The sequence below is a fragment of the Sarcophilus harrisii genome, chromosome 5 (genome assembly GCF_902635505.1).
Source record: "Sarcophilus harrisii chromosome 5, mSarHar1.11, whole genome shotgun sequence".
NCBI lineage: Eukaryota > Metazoa > Chordata > Mammalia > Dasyuromorphia > Dasyuridae > Sarcophilus > Sarcophilus harrisii.
Window position 1 is genome coordinate 129,859,205 of NC_045430.1, and position 22,625 is coordinate 129,881,829.

The window sequence follows — 22,625 nt, forward strand, 5'->3', positions numbered from 1 at the left end:
CCAATCCATCTTTTACTCAGAAATACATTAAGAAACAAGAAAATCCAGTGCATCATTGGGAGGTCTAACATAATAGAACTTTCTCACATATAAATTTTGTCAATATACAAAGATATTCAGAGTAGTTTTTATAAAGATTTTGCTATATTAGACAACTATGGAAGTTTGTGACAAAATGTAGCCATCCAAATTAATTTCTAAAATTAAAATTTTTAATCTAAATTTCAAATTCGTGTTGTTGTTGTTTGGTATATGCGCATGCTCTTGTTTGTTCATATTTGTCAAATTCAGAATAACAAAAAGTAAAAATAATTTTTTAAAATGTAGAGGAAAAAATTTTTATGTTAAAAGGGTCTTGAAAAACTTAAAATGAGATCTCTTTGGCCATTGTTAAAACTATTGTTCATAACAACAATTCACTTTTAACTTTCCACTTAACCTTTGAGTTTATATATTGCTTAGTCCCATTTTATAGATGAGGAAAATGAGACTGAGAGCATAAAGGATTCATTCAAGATTACAGAGAGTAAATATCAGAGCAGGTAGCCCAGTGACCTGACTCAAAAAGTCTAGAGCTCTTTCTACTGTTTCACAAGGTACATGGTTTATGGGTAGGAATATAGATGAGGGATATGGATTTAGAATGTAAAAATCTTAATAATTTATCTTATTTTAATTAAGTATTTCTGTGTATTAACTGACTACTATATGCAATACAATGTGCTTCAATACTGTTATTGCAATATATTAGTCACCTGTAATTTCACAGGTATTGGCACATTCTATCTATCAACCAAGATAACAATCCCTCTGTGCCTCAGAGGACAGTCTTCATGAACTATATTCTATCTTTAGTGATGAGGTTTTCTAGTCACTGATTGAACATCTATCAAATACTTACTACAATCTAGGCATGGGGCTATTTGCTGAAGATGCTTCTAAACATTATAAGTAGGCACACAGAAGTTATATGGAAGTAGAAGAAAGGTAATCTATATAGGGAAGGCACTAGAAGCTGGGTGAAAGACTTCCTGCAGAAGGCAGGACTGGAACTGGGTCTTCAGGAAGGCTAAGAGGCAGAGGTGAGGAGGTCAAGCATTTGTACAGCTAGCTAGGCTGGTCTTCAAATAACACACAGGTACAGTTTCTGGTCCAGTTCTTAAAATCTACTCCACTTTGGTAGGCCTGTCAAAACTTGCACTCCACTTCAAAATTACTTCCCCATCACCATGAGACATTACTACTATAATGAAGAAGAAACAACAATAACAGGTAATATTACTACTATAATGACTCAATATTACTACTGTAATGCCTCCTGGTCAATTTTAATAGAATAATTGTGAAAAACTGATTCTTAATCTGCCACAGTCTAAACTTGTTCTTTTGTAGTCTCAAATATGTAGAATATTAGGAAGTCCAGAATTATTATGGATTCTTCTCATATCATTGATGATATTCTGTCATTTCAGTCATGCCATACTGTGACCCCATTTGGAGTTTTCTTGGCAAAAATACTAAAGAGGTTTGCCATTTCCTTCTCCAGCTCATATTACAGATGAGGAAACTGAGATAAAAAGGATTAAGTGACTTGCTTGGGGTCATGTAGCTAGTGTCTAAGGCCAAATTTAAAATCAAGAAGATGAGTCTTCCTGATTCCAGGCCTGGTACTCTATCATATATGCATATGTGCATATGAATATATATGCACACATATGTGTATGTATATCTATATCTTCTCTATAAATATCTTTTACCTAATAACTTTTTCTAAGATTTAAGCAACTATTTAATAGGGTTTGATAAGCAACATGAAAAACACATTTTGGATCTATGAAGAGCTTGTAAGAAAAAAAGTTGAAAAGGAGAGGAGAAATTCTTTAGTTTATAATAAGGAATGGAATGTTTATAGTTAACCAGGTTTAAAGATTGAAATATTGAGTACATAACAATTAGCTAACTTTAAATTAAAATAAGAAAAACCTGTGTAAGACATGAAGAAGAATTCAAATGGCTCTAGAGACAGTAGCATAGGTTAAATTACAAAGGACCTTCATTATTCTTCAGGGAGGGTCACATACTAGAAAAAAGAACATAAAAATTCCTTTTCCCTCAAAAAATAATTACATAGTGTAAGGGGAACAAGAACTTGTAATCTGTCACTTAATCAAACACCACTTTTATTAGTAAATATTAATAGTAGCAATAGAGAGCTTCCTCTTTTCTTCCCTCCCCAACTCACATTTCCCAGATGCCTCGTCTCTCATAATAAAGTGGCCCTTCTTGCCATGGCAAAAACCTCTATATGCACAAATGATTTCATTCCATCTAGTACTGTCTATATTGTTCCCTATATCATCTCCACTACCTCACTTTTATCTTGAATTTCCCTGGTTATCTTTAAAGAACATGCCTATGTTTTCCCTATTCTCAAAAATCCTTAAGTTGATCCACCCATCCTCAATAATTATTAATCCATACTTCTCCTCTCATTTGTAGCTAAAGTCATGGAAAAGTCAATCTACAAAAGGTGCCTTGACTTCTCCTTTATCTAATCTTCTAAAGTATGGCTCCAACCTCCTCACTCAACAGATTCAACAATTTCTCCAAATTATTTAATTTTTAAATCTAATGGCCTTTTTTCAGTCCTTACCCTTTTTGACAGACTCTGACCCTGTCAAAGGCTTAACAGTATTGACAGTCTTTTCCCTAATACTCTTTTCTCTAGGTTTTCATGAGAGTATGCTTCATGACAATTCATGACTGGTTTTTCTACCTGACTACTCCTTCTCTCTCTCTTTTGCAGTATCTTAATCCTAGTCATACCCACTATACTATGAGTATCTCACAGGGCACTGTCTTGGGAACTCATTAAATCTCTGTTTTTCTATTTTACTTGGTGATTTCATCAGTTCCCATTGATTCAAGGATCATGTTTATGCTAATGATAAGCAGCTGATTTAGGAGGTAAACACAGATCCTCTGACTTCAAACCCGGTGCTTTTTCCATTATAGTACACAGTCACAAGTAAGAGAATTCCCCTTTCAAAGAAGAAGATGTTGAATTCTTTCCCAAGGGAACTATTCTAACTTATAAACCCCCTAGTCTTGGTCAACTAGTATGTTTTAATGTTGGCCCTCAAACCTCATTTTCTTTATCATCATCTCCATTTAAGTTGTGAGAACTGCTACTAGCAAAGGACAAATACTAGCTTCTCAGGTTGCTGGAGCACTACCACTCATACCTGCAACCACTGTTCTCCTCTCTAATATTATAAAGTTACTTAATATCTTGGTGCCCCAGGTAAGTCTCCAAAATGAGAAGGTGCACAGTAGTATCATTAGGGGGTAAGCTCCTTGTTAAGTAGGAACTATTTCAGTCTTTCTATCTGTATCTTCAGCAGAAATGTGACTCAGTACCTGGCTTTAAGAAATGCTTGCTGATGAACTGACTTGAAGAGTGAAATCAACAGCTTCGCTACAGCAATGAAAACACAGGTTTGGACCAAACAGAATAACAAACAGAAAGAAAAAAGGGAATATATGAATAACCATGAACTTTAGTGCATATATGTAATGATTATAAGAGGATAAAATATTAATGAAAATTATACATTAGTGAAAAATCTTATTGTATTCATAATTATTAATCATAAATATATATATATCCTATAAACAAATAAATATATATATATCCTATAAACTTATGTGTGATAACATAATTATACATAATATATCATATACAGTTGAATAGAATATGTATTAGGGAAAAATTCTGAATTTTAAAAAGGCAAAATTTTTCACTTAAAAGTTCTTTTTAAAAAACATATACAATGCAATATATGAAAGACAACTATAGCACAGAAAATAGAAAACTAGGGTCCTGAGTCAAGAATATCTAAATTCAAGTTTTGCCTATGACATTACTGTTATCCTGAGCAAGTTCACTTTAGCTCTCAGTATCACCAGACAGCTTTTTCAGAAATAGCTGCAAAATAAGTGCCAATCTGCATTGGTGAAGAAAGTTTCCTTAACAGGAGAACCTTATACCAATTAAGATTTTTTTTAATGCCCATAAAAATGAATTACAGAAACAATAAAGAAAAAAGATAATCTCATATCATTGATGATATTCTGTCATTTCAGTCATGCCATACTGTGACCCCAACCACATTTGGAGTTTTCTTGGCAAAAATACTAAAGAGGTTTGCCATTTCCTTCTCCAGCTCATATTACAGATGAGGAAACTGAGATATAAAGGATTAAGTGACTTGCTTGGGGTCATGTAGCTAGTGTCTAAGGCCAAATCAGTCTAAGGCATCAATGATATGAGATTTACTTGAAATAAATGTTCTCTTAACTTAAGCTCTCTAGATCAATGTATTTCTATTTTTAATCTTTTGATAAAATTAAACAAACAAAAAAAAGCAAATATAAATACTTACTCGATCATATTTGGCAACTATTTCAGCTCGTTCCTGAGCAAGTTTAAGTGCTGCATCCTGCTCCGAATCTGTAGAGTTGAAATGTTGTAGTTATTACACAGAAAACAAATATTCCCTTGAAGAATTAGTGATATTATATTAAAATAATAAAGAAAAGAATATAATCTAAACAACAAAAGAGAACATCAGCAGTTTATGTCCTAACAAATGCTTAATAGTATTAAACAGCTTGTGGCTAAAATCAGTTCCATGGGGATAATGTAATATTTTTGGTTTCCAAATAACTTATGACATATAAGTCATTTACTAGAGAAAAAAAACAGAACATGGTAAATGGTATCCAAAAGGGTCAATTAGAGGTCCAGTTTCATTGTGTTATACATGTAAACATATATACTCACATACAAATGGAATTGTCTAGTCCAAACCATGCTGGAAAAAGAACCCTCATTACAACACACTCAACAAGTAGTCATCTGGGCTTGCATGAAGATGTCCAATAAAGGATAAATGATCACCTCCAGAGATAGCCCATTTTATTCTTACTCAACTCTATTTTTTAGGAAAAAATTTTACTGTCTCAAATCTAAATTCTCTTCTTTTAAAATGCTATTCACTGCCCCACAGACCAATGAATAACAAGAACAAAGCAAATCTCTCTTCTTTACAAATCTTCTCTTCATTACAAAAAAAATTATCAAATTCCTCTCAAGTTTTCTTCTACTGCATCCCAGATCAAGCTTCATGTCATGGACTCAAAAGTCCTTCACCATTCTAATTGCTCTCTAATTAATAACTTCCCAAATTTTTGCACAGATATTCCAGCAATGATGTGTGTCCAGAATATTTCAAACAAAATAGAATGGAAAAACAAGATAAAGATTTCAAGAATGGGTGTATATGTATAAATAGACACATACATACATATTATATACACATATACTACTGACATAAGATTTTAAAAGACTAGTTGATATAGTTAAGAAAAGAAAAAGACATGAAGGTACATAAATATATTCACCAAGAGTATACTATGAATAAAAAGGATAGAGCCAGCATAAAAGCTAAGAACAAACAATTTAATAATTGGTATGTATATTAAAAAGAGCTGGAAATTACATCCATTATAACATATTAAGTTTCCAATTTTGCTTCATTCACTTCTAATGGATAAATAAATCATGAAAACTATGTTCCTCATAATCAGGAAGACTCAGTTTCTAAATTCCATTCCAATAGTTACCAATCTCTTACAGTTGGGGGCAAGAATCAGAATCCTCTCTCAGATACTGTTTTTTTCATTTCTAAGATGAGGAGGATACCTTTCTTACCTATCTCCTTCAGTTGATTATTAGGCTCAAAATGAGATACTACAAGTAAAGTGCTATGTAAACAGCCATTCTATTCTATCTGCAGCCAGATAGACTAGAATTAGGCTCCCTAACAAGAGGAACAACTTAATTTTTGTCTTTATATCCCTAATTCCCAGCATTATACCTAACCGAGTGAGAAAGTATTTAATAAAAATTTCAATTTAATCATAGTAAATAAGAAGCTATGCTAGACTAATAACTGAAATATCCATTCCCTTTAACCCAATGTTCCCAATGCTAACATATACCCCAAAGGAGTTTAAAAATGGAAAGATCCTTTATGCAACAAAAATTTATAGCAAGACTTTTTGTTACTAAAGAACCAGAAAAGAATAGCTGCCCATAAATTGAAGAATGTCTAAATAAAATTGCTCTATGAATATAATGGAATAATACTGTATCATAAGATACAAATTAAGACAAACAGGACAAAACTTACATAAATTAAGTTTACTTAAAAAGGAAGAAAAACAAAAAAAATTACAACATAAAAAGAAAAGAAATTTGCTGATACAGTTTAGAAAATGCATATTCCACTCTTTTGCCAAAACTAAAGTAATTACAACTGTCTTTATGCTCTAAAACACCTAGAGTCCAAAAGAAACAAACAAACAAAAAGTCATGAACTGACATTCATTGACCCTGAGTTCGCTCAGAACCTCTCACCTACCTCCTACACACTACACTCAAGGTTGTACAACATCCAGAGTATGTTGTCATTGAAAAAAAAAAAAAAAAAAGAAGTCACTGAGCTATTGAGGCAATTTAAGCTTCAAGAAAACCAGCTGCCCAGAATCCAGCCAAGAGACCTAATAGCACATTATTTTGGAATAAGGTCAGGATAGATAGTGAAGATCATAAGATCCAGTGAGACTTCAAACAGATCTATCATTTACTATGACTTGTGTAGTAAATGGCTACTTACTCCCTGAAATCATTGCCAAAGATATGCCAACCTCTGACTCCTGTCTCAGCATGTAGGCAGATCTACTCAAGAAAAAGACTGATTTCTTTGCCTTTGTGGGCTGCCATGTGTTCTGTCAAATTCGAAGGAAAAAGCAGGGGCGTTCCCTTCTCACTTGCTCAACAGAATTGAAACTGGAGACAAAAAAAAAAAATGGCATAGCATCTTTCTTTTTGTATTGGGGTAAGGAGGAAAATAATGTATTTTGTACCTTGGTCTCTAAAACACTCTTTGCAGAGCTCCCAAATAATCTGGCTAATATCCAGGACTGATGATGCTATTTTCATGCCTAAAACTATGGTGGCTCTCTGTTGTCGCTAAGATAAACAACAAATAACACATCTTTGACCTTCCCTCCAAACACTGGATCTACATTGCACCTGACCTGGATAACCAGTTGTCTGATCTTATTCTGCAGCATTTTCATAGGCATTTACCTCATATATATGAAATTTTTCTTAATATCTGCCCAGTAAAATTATTAGTTCTGGGGGCCATTTCTTTCTTAAGCCTTATCCTTAGTAAAGGGGATAATGTAGCATAGTAGAAACAGGTGATGAACTTGGAATAAGAAAAAATGGAGTTTGAAATTTCACTGGCCATTTTATTCCATTACTGGTTGAATGGCAGTATCTACCATTGAATTTTTGATAGAATAAAATGGGTATAAAGTTCTTTGCAAACCTAAAAGCACTATACGAACATCAGTTATTTATTTCTCCTATTAAAATATATATATTAATATATATATATATATATATATACACACATATCTTAGCCTTATTTTCTAATGTTTTAGATTTATTTTGCCTTTAAAACATTGTACCTTGTATTGTAATTGTTTATGCATGTTATGTCTCTTAGATTATAAATTCTTGGAGGGTAGGGAGTAACATTTTTAATCTATATATCTCTAAGTACCTGATACAGTGCCTCATCTATGACAGTCATTTAATAAACAGTTTAATTGGGGGGAAAACACACAAAACCAAAAAAAAAAACAAAAAAACCCAGTAGACCCAAGGACCTCAAACCTACATCCCAGTCCCTGCTCCTCCTTCCTAGTGTTGTAGGGACCTTGGCTCAAGGCTAAGTTTGCTTTGATAGTGCCAACGAGTCAGATGACAGGAGGCAGAACTTTAAGAACAAAACTTTCTGGAGGCCACAAGCCTGATGACCAGTGCTACAAAACTCTCAACTACCAGTATCACAGGTGTAGCAGTTCTTCCGAAGCCAGAGCACCAGCATGGCATACTTGGCAGTTACAGGGCAGACAGTAGAATGAGCACAACCCCAAAGAATAGCATGCCAGATCTCTAAATTGCTGGCTCCAGGCAAGACAAATGAGAAACAGAGGGAGTGGGAGAATTAATTAAGGAGGGAGAAAGGGGAATTATATACTACTCCACTAAGTATGAGAAAAAAAATAATCCAGCTAAGGATAGCTCTGATCACCCCAAAGACATCTGGGGAAGAGACCTAGACCAGCCAACCGTAATCTGCTAAACAAAGGAGAAAATTAAGATGCTTTGAAACATAGCCTCCAAGGAAACCATCACAACAAAAGGGAAAGAGTCTATAAGTAAAGAGAAAAAAACAAAATTAGGGTGGGGGAAGGAGGGGAACTAAAAATGCCAAATATCCCAGGAAGGAGAAAATTGAAAGAACTGAACATAACTAGATAAATCAACTGAGAAAATATTGGCAATAGAAGGAAATACTAACTCTAACAAGTTTAAAAATCTATGAATGAATTCTGTAAAACAAAACAAAATGATGCATCATCTGATAAAGGACCCTATGAAATATGAGAATATGAAATGGAAACACTGTTTCTGACTGGTTCAAATGAGAATTATTGAAAGCAAAAGTCATGACCCCAACAAAAATAATGGGCAAAACAGACTAATGGAATATGTGAGTGTAAGAGTATTCAAGAAACAGAAAGGAAAAAATAAGTAGATAATACAAATACAGAGAAGCAAAGGACAAGATAAGCACACATTAAAAGATAACACACTCACTTGTGCAAGAAAAATATAATGACATCACTGTGGAAAAACAAAGGATCAAGGGTCTCCCAGAAAAACAAGAAAGAATAAAAAAAAAAAAACTTTCAATATCATAATGCAGGAATTTGTAGAAGAGAATGACCCCAGAACTTTTCAACAAAGAAAATGAAATTCCAATTGAAAAAATTCACAAGTCACCTAAAAACAAAAACAAAAACAAAACAAGACTAGGAAAACAATAAGACACAGAGTGGTTATATTTAGCAGTTCATTTAAAAAAATATTCGAATTCTGGGGAGATTAGAAGAAACTTTAAAATACAAAGGAAAGGAAATATGAATAATACAAGACTATTTTTTCCTATCAGAAAACATAAGGAGGGAGTAGAATGTGTTCTTAAGAGCAATGGAGTTCAGTAAACAGCACAGGGTGATCTACCCTGCAAATGCAAGTTTAATTATAAATGAAAAAATATGGATGTTTAATAATAAAAATTTATTGCTGAAGATATGACTTGCTTCTCAAGCACCCCAAATAAAAATAAAGCAAGACGGTGACAGCAGAGAGATCAATTAGAAAATGCTTTCTAAATAAACACAAGGAAACAGTAGTGAAAGTCTAAGTCCTGTGAAGATAAAAGGAAAGAGGAATATTTGTGGTATAAGGGACAGAACCCAGTGACAATGCCCAGAGATGAATCAATATCTTCATATGGGACTACATTACTACATAAGAGTATATATAAAAGGTAAATGAGCAGAGCAGAGAAAGAGAAAGAAATATGTGATATACCAGTGTCAAATCTAGGGCTTGCAAAGAAAGAAGGATCCCATTTAAAAAAAAAAAAAAAAAAAAAAAAAAAAAAAAAAAAAAAAAAAAAAGGCATTCACAGAGAGAGATGGATGGAAGAGGAATGAAGTTGGTTTGAAAAAAGAGGAAAAGGAAAAATGCCTAGCTTTAAGATGGAAGAAAGAATTCAACTGAAGAATTGGGGAAATATAAATGGCTTATGAGGGGAGATAGAGAATTTACAATGAGTGTAGTGGAGATGATTTAATATTTGAAAAATCAAGATATCCAATTTTAAGAGGGGGCAAATTGAACTCCTGGAAGCAATTATCACCTAGAAAAGCAGAAGAAAATAGGGGAAATTTTGAAACAAATAGAAGAGAAGGAAACAGTGATGGGGTATATAATCAAGGACATAGAGGGTAAGGGCCAAAACTTGGAGCAGAATCCTCTCTAATATCTGCAATAATTGGCATTTAAGAGTAAAGCACTTACTCTTACATTAATTGATGGTAAGTGAAGTGAGTAGAATATCAAGAGAACATTGCACATAGCAACAAGATTATGTGTTTCTCAATTTTTTTTCCTTTTTGATCTGATTTTTCTTATATAGCATGATAAACATGGAAATAAATATGAAAATATGTTTAGAAAAACTTCACAAGTTTAACCTATTTTGGATTACCTACTGTCTAGGGAAGGTGGTGGGGGGGTAAGGGAGGGAAAAAAATTTGGAACATAAAGTTTTGCAAGAGTGAGTTTTGAAAACTACCTTTGAATGTATTTTGAAAATAAAAAGCTGGGGCAGCTAATTGGTCTACTGGATAGAACAGGAGCCCTGAAGTAAGGAGGATCTAAGGTTCAAATCTGGCCTTGGACACTCATTACTTCCTAGCTTTGTAACTCCAATTGCCTTAGCAAAAAAAAACAAAAACAAACAAACAAAAAACCACCACCCACAACAAAAAGAAAAGAAAAGGCTATTATCAAAAAAGAGTAAAGCACAATGAAAGAGAAATATGCAGTGAATTTTTTTTTATAAGACAGTGGCAGAAACCAGAAGAACTTAGAATGATTAGAAATTTTTGATTGCCCTAGGAATACAGAGAAAAGAAAGACCCCTATAGGGGTCATGAATCAGATAATGAGAGTCTACAGCACAGAAAGAAAGCACGAATAATGAAGGGCAAAAGAAAAACTTTTTGCAAAGGGGTACAAAAAAAATGAAATAAATCCTAATGAACAGAACTAGTTGAAAGGAAAGAAGAGTGAATCTACTTAAATGAGAAGATAAGAGAAGAATTATATAACTAGATACAAACAGGAAAGAAAAAAAGAACTAATAAACTAAATCCCAAAGGAAAGAGGGTAGATGAGAGTAGGGAATGAAAACTGAGGGGAAGAAAGTCAACTGGAACAGAGCCATTTTTTTTAAAGATTAAAGCAAAGGAAAAAGCATAGAACTGTGTTTATAGCAAAAATTTGGGGAGAATCATATCTTTAAAAAAAAAACAATATTGGAGACAAATGAAAAAAATTATAACCCTAACCCTCATAACTTTATTTTTTTCTGGGATTCTCTCTCAGTCTTTATTTTTTTTTTTAATTATAGCTTTTTATTTACAAAACATATGCATGGGTAATTTTTCAACATTGACCCTTGTAAAACCTTCTGTTCCAACTTTCCCCCTTCTTCCCCCTACGCCCCCTCCATGGCAGATAGTCCAATACATGTTAAGTATGTTAAAGTATATGTTAAATACAATATATGTATACATATTTATAGTTATCTTATTGCACAAGAAAAATCGGATCTAGAAAGAAAGTAAAAAAAAACCTGAGAGGGAAAACAAAAATGCAAGCAAACAGCAACAGAAAGAGTACAAATGCTATGTTGTAGTCCACACTGATTTCCCATAGTTCTCTTTCTGGGTGTAACTGATTCTCTTCATTACTGAACAGTTGGGAACTGGTTTGAATCATTTCGTTGTTGAAGAGAGCCACGTCCATCAGAATTGATCAGCATATATTATTGTTGTTGAAGTGTATAATGATCTCCTGGTTCTGATCATTTCACAACATCAGTTCATATAAGTCTTTCCAGGCCTTTCTGAAATCATCCTGCTGGTCATTTCTTACAGAACAATAATATTCCATAACATCTGTGTACCACAATTTGTTCAGCCATTCTCCAATTGATGGGCAGCCACTCCGTTTCCAGTTTCTAGCCACTACAAAAAGGGTTGCCACAAACATTTTTGCACATTTGGGTCCCTTTCCCTTCTTTGGAGCTCTCTTTGGGATATAAGCCCAGTAGTAAAACTACTGAGTCAAAGGGTATGCATAGTTTGACCCTCATAACTTTAAATAGATTAAACAATCCCAAAAAATGAAAAAGAATCAAACGTTGGATAAGAAAACAAAACCCTACAATATGTATGAAACACATCTAAGAAACAAAGTCATAAACAAAAGAGGACAAAAAAATTTGCTATGAATCTAATAAATCCAAAAATAAAAAAACAGGAGTTGCCATCATGCTATTTGACAAAAGAAAAACAAACATTAAAAGTGGGAAGGAGGGAGCCAAACATGAAAACTACACTATGCTAAAAGGATCACAGAAAATAAATAAACCAATATCATTAATAAACTCATGCCCCTTTTTCAACAATAAGGCAATTCCAATAGACTTGTGATGGAAAGAGCCATCCGCATCTAGAAAGAACTATGGAGACTGAATGTGAATCAAAGCATAATATTTTCATCTCTTTTTGTCATTGTTGTTGCTATTATTTGCTTGGTTTTTTTTTCTTTCTCATATTTTTCCCCTTTTAACTGATTTTTGTTGCATAGCATGATGAATATGGAAATATGTTTAGAAGAATTGTATATGTTTAAGCTACATCTATCGTTTGCTGTCTAAGGGAGGGAAAAGTGAGAGAAAAAGTTGGAACACAAGGTTTTGCAAACAAATGTTGAAAACTATAAAATACTATTGGGGGGGAGAACAGACTTAAGATGATATATGTAAAACACTTGATATCTGCAAAAAACCTTAAATTGCTAATAAATAAATAAATGAGCAAGCATGCAAGCCTGTGTCCCAAATGCCTTAGTATCAAGATTCATAAAGGAAACAAGTGAGTTATAAGACGACAAGCCAGGAACACAATAATGACAGAAGACTTCCATAATCATCTTGAAGTGTTGGATATGTCTAACAGCAAGATAACCAAAGGGGAAATAAGGAACTAAACAAATGCCTGGAGAAAGTACAGTTAAAACTTATGTCGTCTTCTAAATGGGACAACAAAAATATATAAATATTTCTAAGCACTACATGGAACTTTTACAAAGACTAACCATGTACTAGGGCACAGAGATGTGTAAATAAATGTATAAAAGCAGAAAGAGTAAATCCATTCTTTACACAATAAAAAAAATAATCATTGGTTCAGGGTTGACAAAAGAACATTTAACAATGAATTATTATTCATAACTACATAAAAAGTGATAATAATAAAATAGAATGACAAAATTTCTGGGATTCAGCAAAAGCAATTATCAGGAAACATCATCTCCTTACAAATATACATTAACCAAATAGAAGAAATATACATTATGAACAAAATATACATGAAAAATTAGAAAGCCAATAGTCCTAAAGTAAATACAAAAGAGGAGATATTAAAAATTAGAGAATATATATAAACTGGAACAAATAAATACAGAAATGATAAAGCTGAAAACTGTTTCCCTGAAAAGATTAAAAAGATAAAAACAAAAAATAAAATAAAAATATCAAATGGACAAGGTGAAGTTACAGTAAAAATCAGAAAAAATGCAGAGTAACAAGATATTAAGGATAATAATGTATTAACACAGATCTGCTTGTAAAGGAACTACCAAAGGGAAAAAAAATTCCCAGTCCTAATTTTTGTCAAGCTTTTAAGAAAACGGATTGTATCCATACCAAATAAAATATCCTCAAAAACTAACAAAGCATACTACCAGAATCCTTTTATGAGACCAAAAAAAAAAAAAAAAAATAGGGAAACATAAAATGTGGAAAGAAAACTATTGTTTAATATCATTAATGAACACTGACTCAATTTTTAAAAAGTATCCTAACAAACTAACAGTAATTTATCTAGGAAATTATTCATTATGACCAAGCAGAAACTATAACATTGTTGCAAGGAAATTCATCACTAGGAAACATTCAAATCCATGGGATCATCTTAACAGATAAAGAAAAAATCTTTGACAATATACAACACTCTATACTTAAAAAAAAAAAAAATACAAAGTGCAAGTAAAGAAAAACCTTTTTCTAATATCATCAAAAGGATCGATCTAAAAACAAAACCAAGTATCATTTACAGTGAGAAATATACTAGAACCTTTCCCATCACAAGTATTTTTGAGAGCAAGAAAAAGCACACACTACTATATATATATAGTGAAATATAATCTGGTAGAAATACTAATATGTTTTATTTTTAATTTACAGAGTATTTTTATGCCAATTACTTCATAATCAGATACACAAGTATTCAAACATAAAATAGTAATTGTATAGTAATAGAAAAATAGTTTAAAGAAATTTGTCATTCCTTAAATGAACTGATGCTGAGTGAAATGAGCAGGACCAGGAGATCATTATATACTTCAACAACAATACTATATGATGTTAACTTCTGATGGACGTGGCCATCTCCCAGCAATAAGATGAACCAAATCAGTTCCTATACAGCAGCAGTAATGAATTGAACCAGCTACACCCAGCGAAAGAATTCTGGGAGATGACTATGAACCATTATATAGAATTCCCAATTCCTCTATTTTTGTCCGCCTGCATTTTTTATTTCCTTCACAGGCTAACAGTACACTATTTCAAAGTCTGATTCTTTTTGTACAGCAAAATAACTGTTAGGACATGTATACTTATATTGTATTTAATTTATACTTTAACATATTTAACATGTATTGGTCAACCTGCCATCAGGGGGAGGGAATGAGGGTAAGGAGGGGAAAAAGTGGAACAAAAGGTTTGGCAATTGTCAATGCTGTAAAATTACCCATGCATATAACTTGTAAATAAAAAACTATAAAAAAAAAAAAAAGAAAAAAGAAATTTGTCATTCAAATCTCACATTTGTTCTTTACTTATAGTAGATTTGGAACTCTTTTGCTTTTGTGCACAGATATGACCAGTGGCCAATTTCAACAGTAACTTGGGGTCAGTAACTTGGCCTATAAATTAGCATAGACCATTAGATCTGGAGCCTGAAATAAAAATCCAAATAAAAGTACAAAAATATTTCTCAATTTTCAGCTGTAGCAGTTTTAAGGAAACTATTTGGGAACAACACTTTTGGAACTACTTAACCAGGCTTCTTTTTTTATTCAACTTGAATAATGATATACCTATAGATTTTTTTTTAAATAGCAACAGAGTGTATTTCAAGATAGCCATGATGGCAGAATGAAAAGGCTAGTTAAAAATGTGGGTTCTCAATCTTCAAGGCATTAACTGTATACATATCTATGTATATTAGACAAATCACCCAATGTCTTAGGCTTCAGCACTTTCAACTTTAATAGAAGAATTAAACAAGATGATCTACATAAACTACATTCCAGCTCCAAAGCTGTAGATCCGCCACATTAAATCACTGTGATAAATTCAATCTTTTATGCTATACAAAGCATAAATAACACAAATGTAAAGAAATATCACAAATAACTTAGCACAGTATTTAAGATTAAAAGCAGCTTTGGTATTTATTGTGATATTAGCAAATCACCATCAGCTTCATACTTGCAATCTTAAGGAACTGAGTTGATTTTCTTTTTTGATATACTCCCCTAAGAATATAATTTGAAAGTTATTTTACAATTTGATAGTGTGATTTGAAGCTGAAACTTACAACAAGACTCTTCTTCAGTAGTACCTCTATACTTATGTTTTCATACAAACTAAAAGGATAACATAAGTAGTCTGTGAGAATATATTTGATTCCAGTTTAAAACAAACTTTTTTCTACTAATATTATTCTTTCAAAAAAGACCTAAGAACATGATTTTTCAAAGTCATAAAACTGTGACAGAAGAATTTTAAAAAGACAAAGAAGAAATATTTCAATTATAATCTAGGGCTGGCAATTTATGTTTTTTGCTTAAAAAAAGTCTAAGTGGAAGTGATCTTTGCCATTTTTAGATCTTTAGCAAATTCAGTATCAATAAAGAAAAATACTAGCATATCTATTTCTTAAGGATTAGGCTTTTATTCTTCAAAAGAGAAGCACTTTATTTTGTTAAAATACTTCAATGATTCCTATAATTGCCAATGACTGATTTGTCGGTAGGAATGTTAGCTTTGTAAAACAGCAATGCAATCTTTCCTGATCAACATAAACTCAGAAATATTTCTGTTTGTTGAAGCAAAAAATTCTAATGTGATTTGCACTCATATCTGCACTGAAGATCACTTTAATGATTCAATCCTTAACCCATAGTCTCAATGTGTCCTAAAGCATGACCAGTTACATGTAACCTACCCGATTCTGCGGTCTGGCAGTAGAGGCGGTAGAGGGGCAGCCCAGCGAAGGCAGCCCCAACCATGGTCAGAGTACCGGCCCCAACCACAGTCAGAGTACCGGCCCCAACCACGCCCACAGTACCGGCCCCAATTGCGCTTACAGTGTTGCCCGCAGGCATAATGCAGTTCCCTCCTCCTCAACATTCGGTAGTTCAGCCGATGAGTTTGTGCTTTCAACCTCCCCAGGTGGTTGCTGTTAAGGAGCAACCCTTACCCTCACCAGATGCCAGGATGCAGTTAGGGCCGCCCCACCACCAAAGGCCCCATGATGCCCTAAACTGGCTGCTCAAATGCCATGGCAACCAGCACACGGCTGAACCTTTCCCAGTACATACCAGTGGGAAACAAATTTACCCATTCTATTATTTAATATAGTTTTGGAAATGCTGGTGACAGCAGATAGACAAGAGAAAGAAATGAAACACTTAAAGAGAAATGAAGAGATAAAATTATCTATATTTCTGAGGAAACCCCCCCAAAAAAAAGTCCGCTGAAAAGCAACTCCACAACATGATTACTGGAAAATTCTAGGAATCAGCAAAAATAGTAATTGAAACAATAGCTTCAGCAAAGTTGAAGGCTATAAAATAAACCCTCAAAAAAAAAAAAATAAACATTTACATATAAAACAAAACCCAAGAGGCAACAAAAGACAAGAAGAGAAGAACATATCCAAAATTCAAACTATATCATAAAGCAGCAGTCATCAAAACCATTTGGTTTTGGTTTAAAAATTAAGAGATTAGATAATGAAGAATCACAATAGAACTCAATCCAGTGCTTGATGAAGGAGAAACCATAAATTATCTAGCAAAAACCTCTTAATTTCATTTAAAAAAAGCAGTCTAGAAGAAGCTTACACCACAGTAAAAGATTTCCACATTAAAAATCATACTATATGAAAATTAGAAGAGAAATCAATCATATACCTTTCATAGACATAAGTTGATAGATTCTTAAACAAGAGATAGTTATCTATTTTTTGTAATTTTCTCCATTTCTTGAGGTTAAAAGCTTACTGAAAATTAATGTGTTTAGGGTATGGAGGGGAGTGGTTGAATGGAAAAATGTTCTTCTCAAAGAGCCTCTAACAATGAATTTTCCCATCTTTGCCAACATACAGTTGTTCTCTGGCTATTATTGATTTTGAATTAAAATAATTATTGATCATTTTTCTCTTTTTTGAAAAGAGAATGTTCTCTTTTCATGTTCTCTGACCATGCGTCTACTGGGGAACAGTTTAATTTTAGCAAATCATTTCACGGAAGTTCTCATGCTATTTTTGGTAGCAAGTTGAAGAAATTTGTTCTAGGTGATAATACTGAGCAGTCAATAATTCTGATGCCAACTTAGAAAGAAGTCTCTAATAGAATGCCTTACATATTTCTACATACCCTCTGTTGTTGCACATATTTATCAATACTTGGAGAAAAACACAAGTGACATGATTATAAAAACTGCAGGTAACACAAAGATGGGTCTATTACCCATCTCTAGACCAAATAGCAAAATTTAGTTCCGAAAAGACCTTAAGCTAGAATATTAGAACATGATTAAATTTAATATGGAGAAATATAGTCTTACATTTGTGAATTTTTTTTTTAATCTAAGTACAAAATGGGGATGAGAGGTATCTACACTTTGAGGGGAAAGGTCTTTGGTTTTAATGAACAACACGTATAATAAAGTCAATAATGTATATGTAAGCAAAACCAAAAATAAAGCAATATCTATCTCTAGTATGATATTGGAGTAGCACTGAGAGGGAGTAGGAATATACTTGTTCTGCTTTACTCTGTTAGATTACCTAGAATACTGTTTTTACGTCTAAATGCCACTTAAAGATATTAATAAGTTGAACTGAATTCTTAGGACTTTGTAAAGGATCTTAAAATAATGCCATATGAGAATCAGCTGAAAAAATAAACTGAAAATGGTAAACTGAAAGAAGCAAAGATTAGGCATATTAGTTGGAAAAGACAGAACAATTCTCTTGTAATAACTGAAGTAATCCTATATGGAAGAAACAATGGGTAAAAATTCAAAAGAGGCAGATTTTAGGTTTAATGTTAAGGAAAAACTTCCAGGAAATTCAGGCTTTTAAATTTAAGGGGCTGTTTGGGGAAATAATGATTTAATCTTCACTTGAGCTTTTTAAATGAATATGTAATGACTACTTATGATAAGATTTTATAATAGATAATCATAGATTTAGAGGTGGAAAAAACTTTAGAGATCATTGAATTCAGTACCCTCAATTATAGATAAGGAAGCTAATGTATAAAAGTAAAGTGAGGTAGGATTGGAACCTACATTTTGGCTTTAAGTGTTATGTCCCATCTAATATACCATACGGCCTTTCAGTTATATCATAAAGGGGATTTTAAGAATAGGTTGAGTTATATGACCTTGAAATTCCCTTCTAGCATTGAAATTTTATGAACTGAAGAATTGTTATGTGGAAAAGATATTACATAGGATATATATCTGATCTCAGAAGAATGAAGCAAGAGAAATGGTTAAAAAGTTGTTTCTTAAAAAATGATTTTAGCTGAAATGTAAAGAAGTCTTTTTTTAAGCAATAAAAGCCATGTTCACTAAAAATACTCACAGAATTATAGATGTACAATTCAAAGACACTTCATCATTTCTTTCAATATTTTGGGATAAAAAATACGTATCTTATCTCCTTGCTTATCTTAGATATATTCCCTGTTGGTTATTTTCCAGTGCAAAATTATCACTTTATTTAACACAATAAAAAGAAGCAAAATTAGAAAGTATTTCTATCTTCTCTTCAATGTCCATTACCTTTCTACCCTAATTGGTTCTATTAATTCTTTGATACTCTTTTCCCCAAAATAACTTTTTAAAAAATATCCTTTTTTCTTGTCCTTAACATTCCTTTCTAGAAGTAATATATTCTGATATTTAATGCTCTGAACCTTGTAATTATAAGACCATGTTATGCTTTTCTTTTTAGTCATCTTTTTTTTTTTTTTAGCTATTCTTGTTTCCACCTTTTATATATCTTGAAAATCTAAATCAGTTAATAAATTCCTTGAACACACTTCTCAGTTTACAAACAGCTTTTTTTCCTTCCTCTATTAAATATTTTAGGATATATATGAGTACTTCCCTCTAAAGTTCCATCAGTTTTATTCCATTCCTCCTCAATGACCAGAATCATATTGAGAATAGTAGTTCTCATTTTCTCCAGGTTTTAAAGGAATATCATTAAAACAAGTCAAGAATTTCTTAGCTAAGCCATGTTGTTTAGAAAGATCACCAATATAGCTGAATTTTGTTCTCTAGAACCATAGAAGAGTTAATATATATATATATATATATATATATATATATATACATATATATATATATACAATTCCTCCTTATCAGTCTTAATTTTTCTTGAATTTCCTATTACTTTTTAAACTGTTTTAAATTTCTTACTCTGACTTCTATCCTCTTATCTACTTTTTTTAACTACTTATTCACTTCTCTGTCTATATATACTCCTCTCTCCACAGTCCAGATTTTTCTTTTTCCTTTTATGTCTTAAAATTAAATGTTCCAAAGGTTCTCTATTGAGTTTTTTTCTCCTCCAATTTCTTTTTTGGAACCTTCCTCTATTCCTATTACTTCAATCATTGCCTTTAATAGATGCCTCTCAAATAAGTGTATATAGTTGTGACAGCTCTTCTGGCAACGAGACAAATTTAAAATATACAGAACCAAACTCATATGATCTAGAGTCAGAGGAACTAAGTTTGAAATCAGTCTCTTTAATTTACAATCTGTGTGATCTTGGACAAGAACTTTCATACCCCCTGGGTCTCAGTTTCCTCATCTGCAAAATGAAGAGGCTGAATTACTTTATTCATTTATTCTCTCAAAACACTTGCCAAATTCTACATATTTAAATTCCTCAGCAAGATATATCTTGCCAGGTATGAAATGAAAAAAAAATTAAAAAGCTACCTTTTACAAAATACCTTTCCTGAGCTCCCTAAATGTGTCCTTCCTAAAAATAAAATTATTTCTATTTTAGAATTTACTTATCTGTAAATAAACAAACAAACAAATAAATAAATAAATAAATCCCTCAGCTGGTCTTTCTTTCCTCTCTTCCTTTGTATTTTCACTTCTATCACCATGGTTCAGGAATGCATTATTTCTCATTTTTATAATTAGAACAGCTTTCTAATCAGATTCCCTACTTCCATATTTGGAGTTTTGGAAGGGATGAAAAGATTTGGAAGACTCACTGTGGAGAATGGAATAAGGAGCTAAGAAAGAAGGTATAGTAGAACTTCTAGGCAGTAGTGAGGGCCCAGTAGAGGTCATAAATTTGTAGTAAATCTTGTCATAATGATTTTGTGATTTTCTCTACCTTCATATGCATGCAGTAGTGGAGACAGAGAATGATGGAAGTGATCTAATTGGATGGAAGGACTCAATTGGAGAAATGATAAGATGAGTAAGGTTTCGAGAGAATAGGACAATGTGAAGTTGAATAAATTCAACAAGGAGCTAAATATTGGAAAAAGAAATGGCCTGGGAGGGTACTGAGGAACTAAGAGGATAGAGATCATGGTGTGAATGTAGAGTAGGGTTTATATGGAGAGAAAAAGGAAAAAGTGGAAAGCCAATTGATTATGGTTAGATTAGGAGATTTCAGAACTCTTGAATGTGGTACATTTTTGGGAGTAATGGCAAGAACAAGGATATGACCACTCCTGTATATAGCTGAGGTGGAGTAGAGAAATAGGTTACAGAAAGTGTGTGGCTATGGAAAAGGAAGAGCTATACCATTTCTATCTTTGTATCCACGCATCTTATACATTCCTTAACAGAATTATATTTTGAATTTTTCATAATGTTGTTTAGATCACAAAGGGAAGCAAATTCTCAGTTTGAAGTCTGATTCTCAGTTGGCACCAAAATAACTTAATGAAACACTATTTACAAATTAATGCTGTTTTCCTGGAACCTACACAGGTATATCTTTAACCAATAATAATAATTATTATTATTAATTATCCATTCATTATATTGTCGCCCTACCACTTTCCATCTCCTTCCTGCTAAGTACAACCTGTGCCCCCTGAGGAAAGGCTGTGAGGGAGCAGGTTTGCATTCTCCTTCTACCCCAAAAGACTTCTCCCTGAACAGGGAGTTCACCACCATCCCTGCTGCTACTTTGTAGCCAGTCTTCCTCAGGTAAGAAAACCTCAGACCCTGCATTAGTTCCAAATGTCTTCCATCTCTTGTTGTATAGAACATGTTGTCCTGATAAGGGACAAGATAAGGCATCTTCCATTTGCCCCAAAGCAACCACTTCCATCTGTGCCAGCAGAAGGTAACTTCCACATTCTGCTACCAGGTCAGACTGAGGTTATAGAAAACTTCCAGGGCAAAGAACAACGGTTCCACTTAACTGAAGATCTTCCATCTCCTACTACACTTGTCCTTTAAAGTAAGAGAAATCCAAACCTCATTCCAAACCCCGCACCATCATCAAAAAATTCATCAATTATATTCCTTTCAATCCTCCCCCCTCAAAGTTCAAGCTAATTATACACAATCATTCCATTGTGTCCTCTGGAATTCCTATTCCATAAGCAACAAACTTCAGTATAAATCTTTTCCTCTTGTTCCATCTAGTAATCTATCTTGGCTAAAATGGATTATATGTTCCCAAAGAGGCTCTAGATTGATCTAAAGTAATAATGGATCTCAGAGGCCATCCAGTCTAACCTCATTTTATATATCCTTAAACACTTCTAAAGACGTCAGTGTGTTGCTACAATTTTTCAAAATAAAAAGGATCCCATATAAATGACATCATAAAAAATCTAATGAGAATTATATCCTAATGATGTAGAAAGCAAATAATAAAAATAAATAAAATAATAAAAAAGTAAAAATAAAAAATAATAAAAATAATAAAATAGAAAAACTGAATTTCTGAAATTTCTGCTTCATAAGTGTTATGGAAATAGTACATTATTTATTTGCAATTATTTTTAGATAATTAAGAAATCAATATGCTACTTTTAAAAATGAATTTTTAATACATAATTCATTCTTATGGCCAGTTTTTCATCAAAATCTTAAAATAATGTCAAATTCCCATAGTATTTACTTATATTTAATAATGAGGAAGTAAATTATTGCCACCTTTGATATTCCAGAAAGATATTTGCTTATTTACACATTCCATTTTAAAAAGAGTTAGATCTAGAATAATCTACTGATAAGAAATAGCATCAATTGCTCTTCTATATCTATAAACAAGTCTAAATACTTATCGAGAAAAAGATAGTATGAGTAGATAAGACACCAGTAAAATAAGACACTTTTATATGGAGCAATGATTAAAATATCACCAAAATGACTCCATAGATACCCTAAAAAATTCTGAAATCACTC

General features: G+C 32.6%; 1 protein-coding gene and 1 pseudogene across 7 annotated transcripts in view; both read right to left on the reverse strand.

Annotated features, from left to right (window-relative positions):
- Positions 1–22,625, reverse strand: part of USP6NL (USP6 N-terminal like) — a 184,573-nt gene that overhangs the window by 82,603 nt on the left and 79,345 nt on the right. For 5 of the 7 annotated variants that reach the window (XM_012550875.3, XM_023504702.2, XM_031938568.1 and 2 more), the window contains one exon: positions 4,446–4,513. In XM_012550875.3, coding sequence (XP_012406329.1) covers positions 4,446–4,513 — 68 coding nt within the window. Of the gene's footprint in view, positions 1–3,420; positions 3,479–4,445; positions 4,515–22,625 lie in introns of those variants that run through there. The other 2 variants (XM_031938569.1, XM_031938571.1) reach the window with 1 other exon arrangement.
- Positions 14,718–16,968, reverse strand: LOC116419042 (annotated as a pseudogene).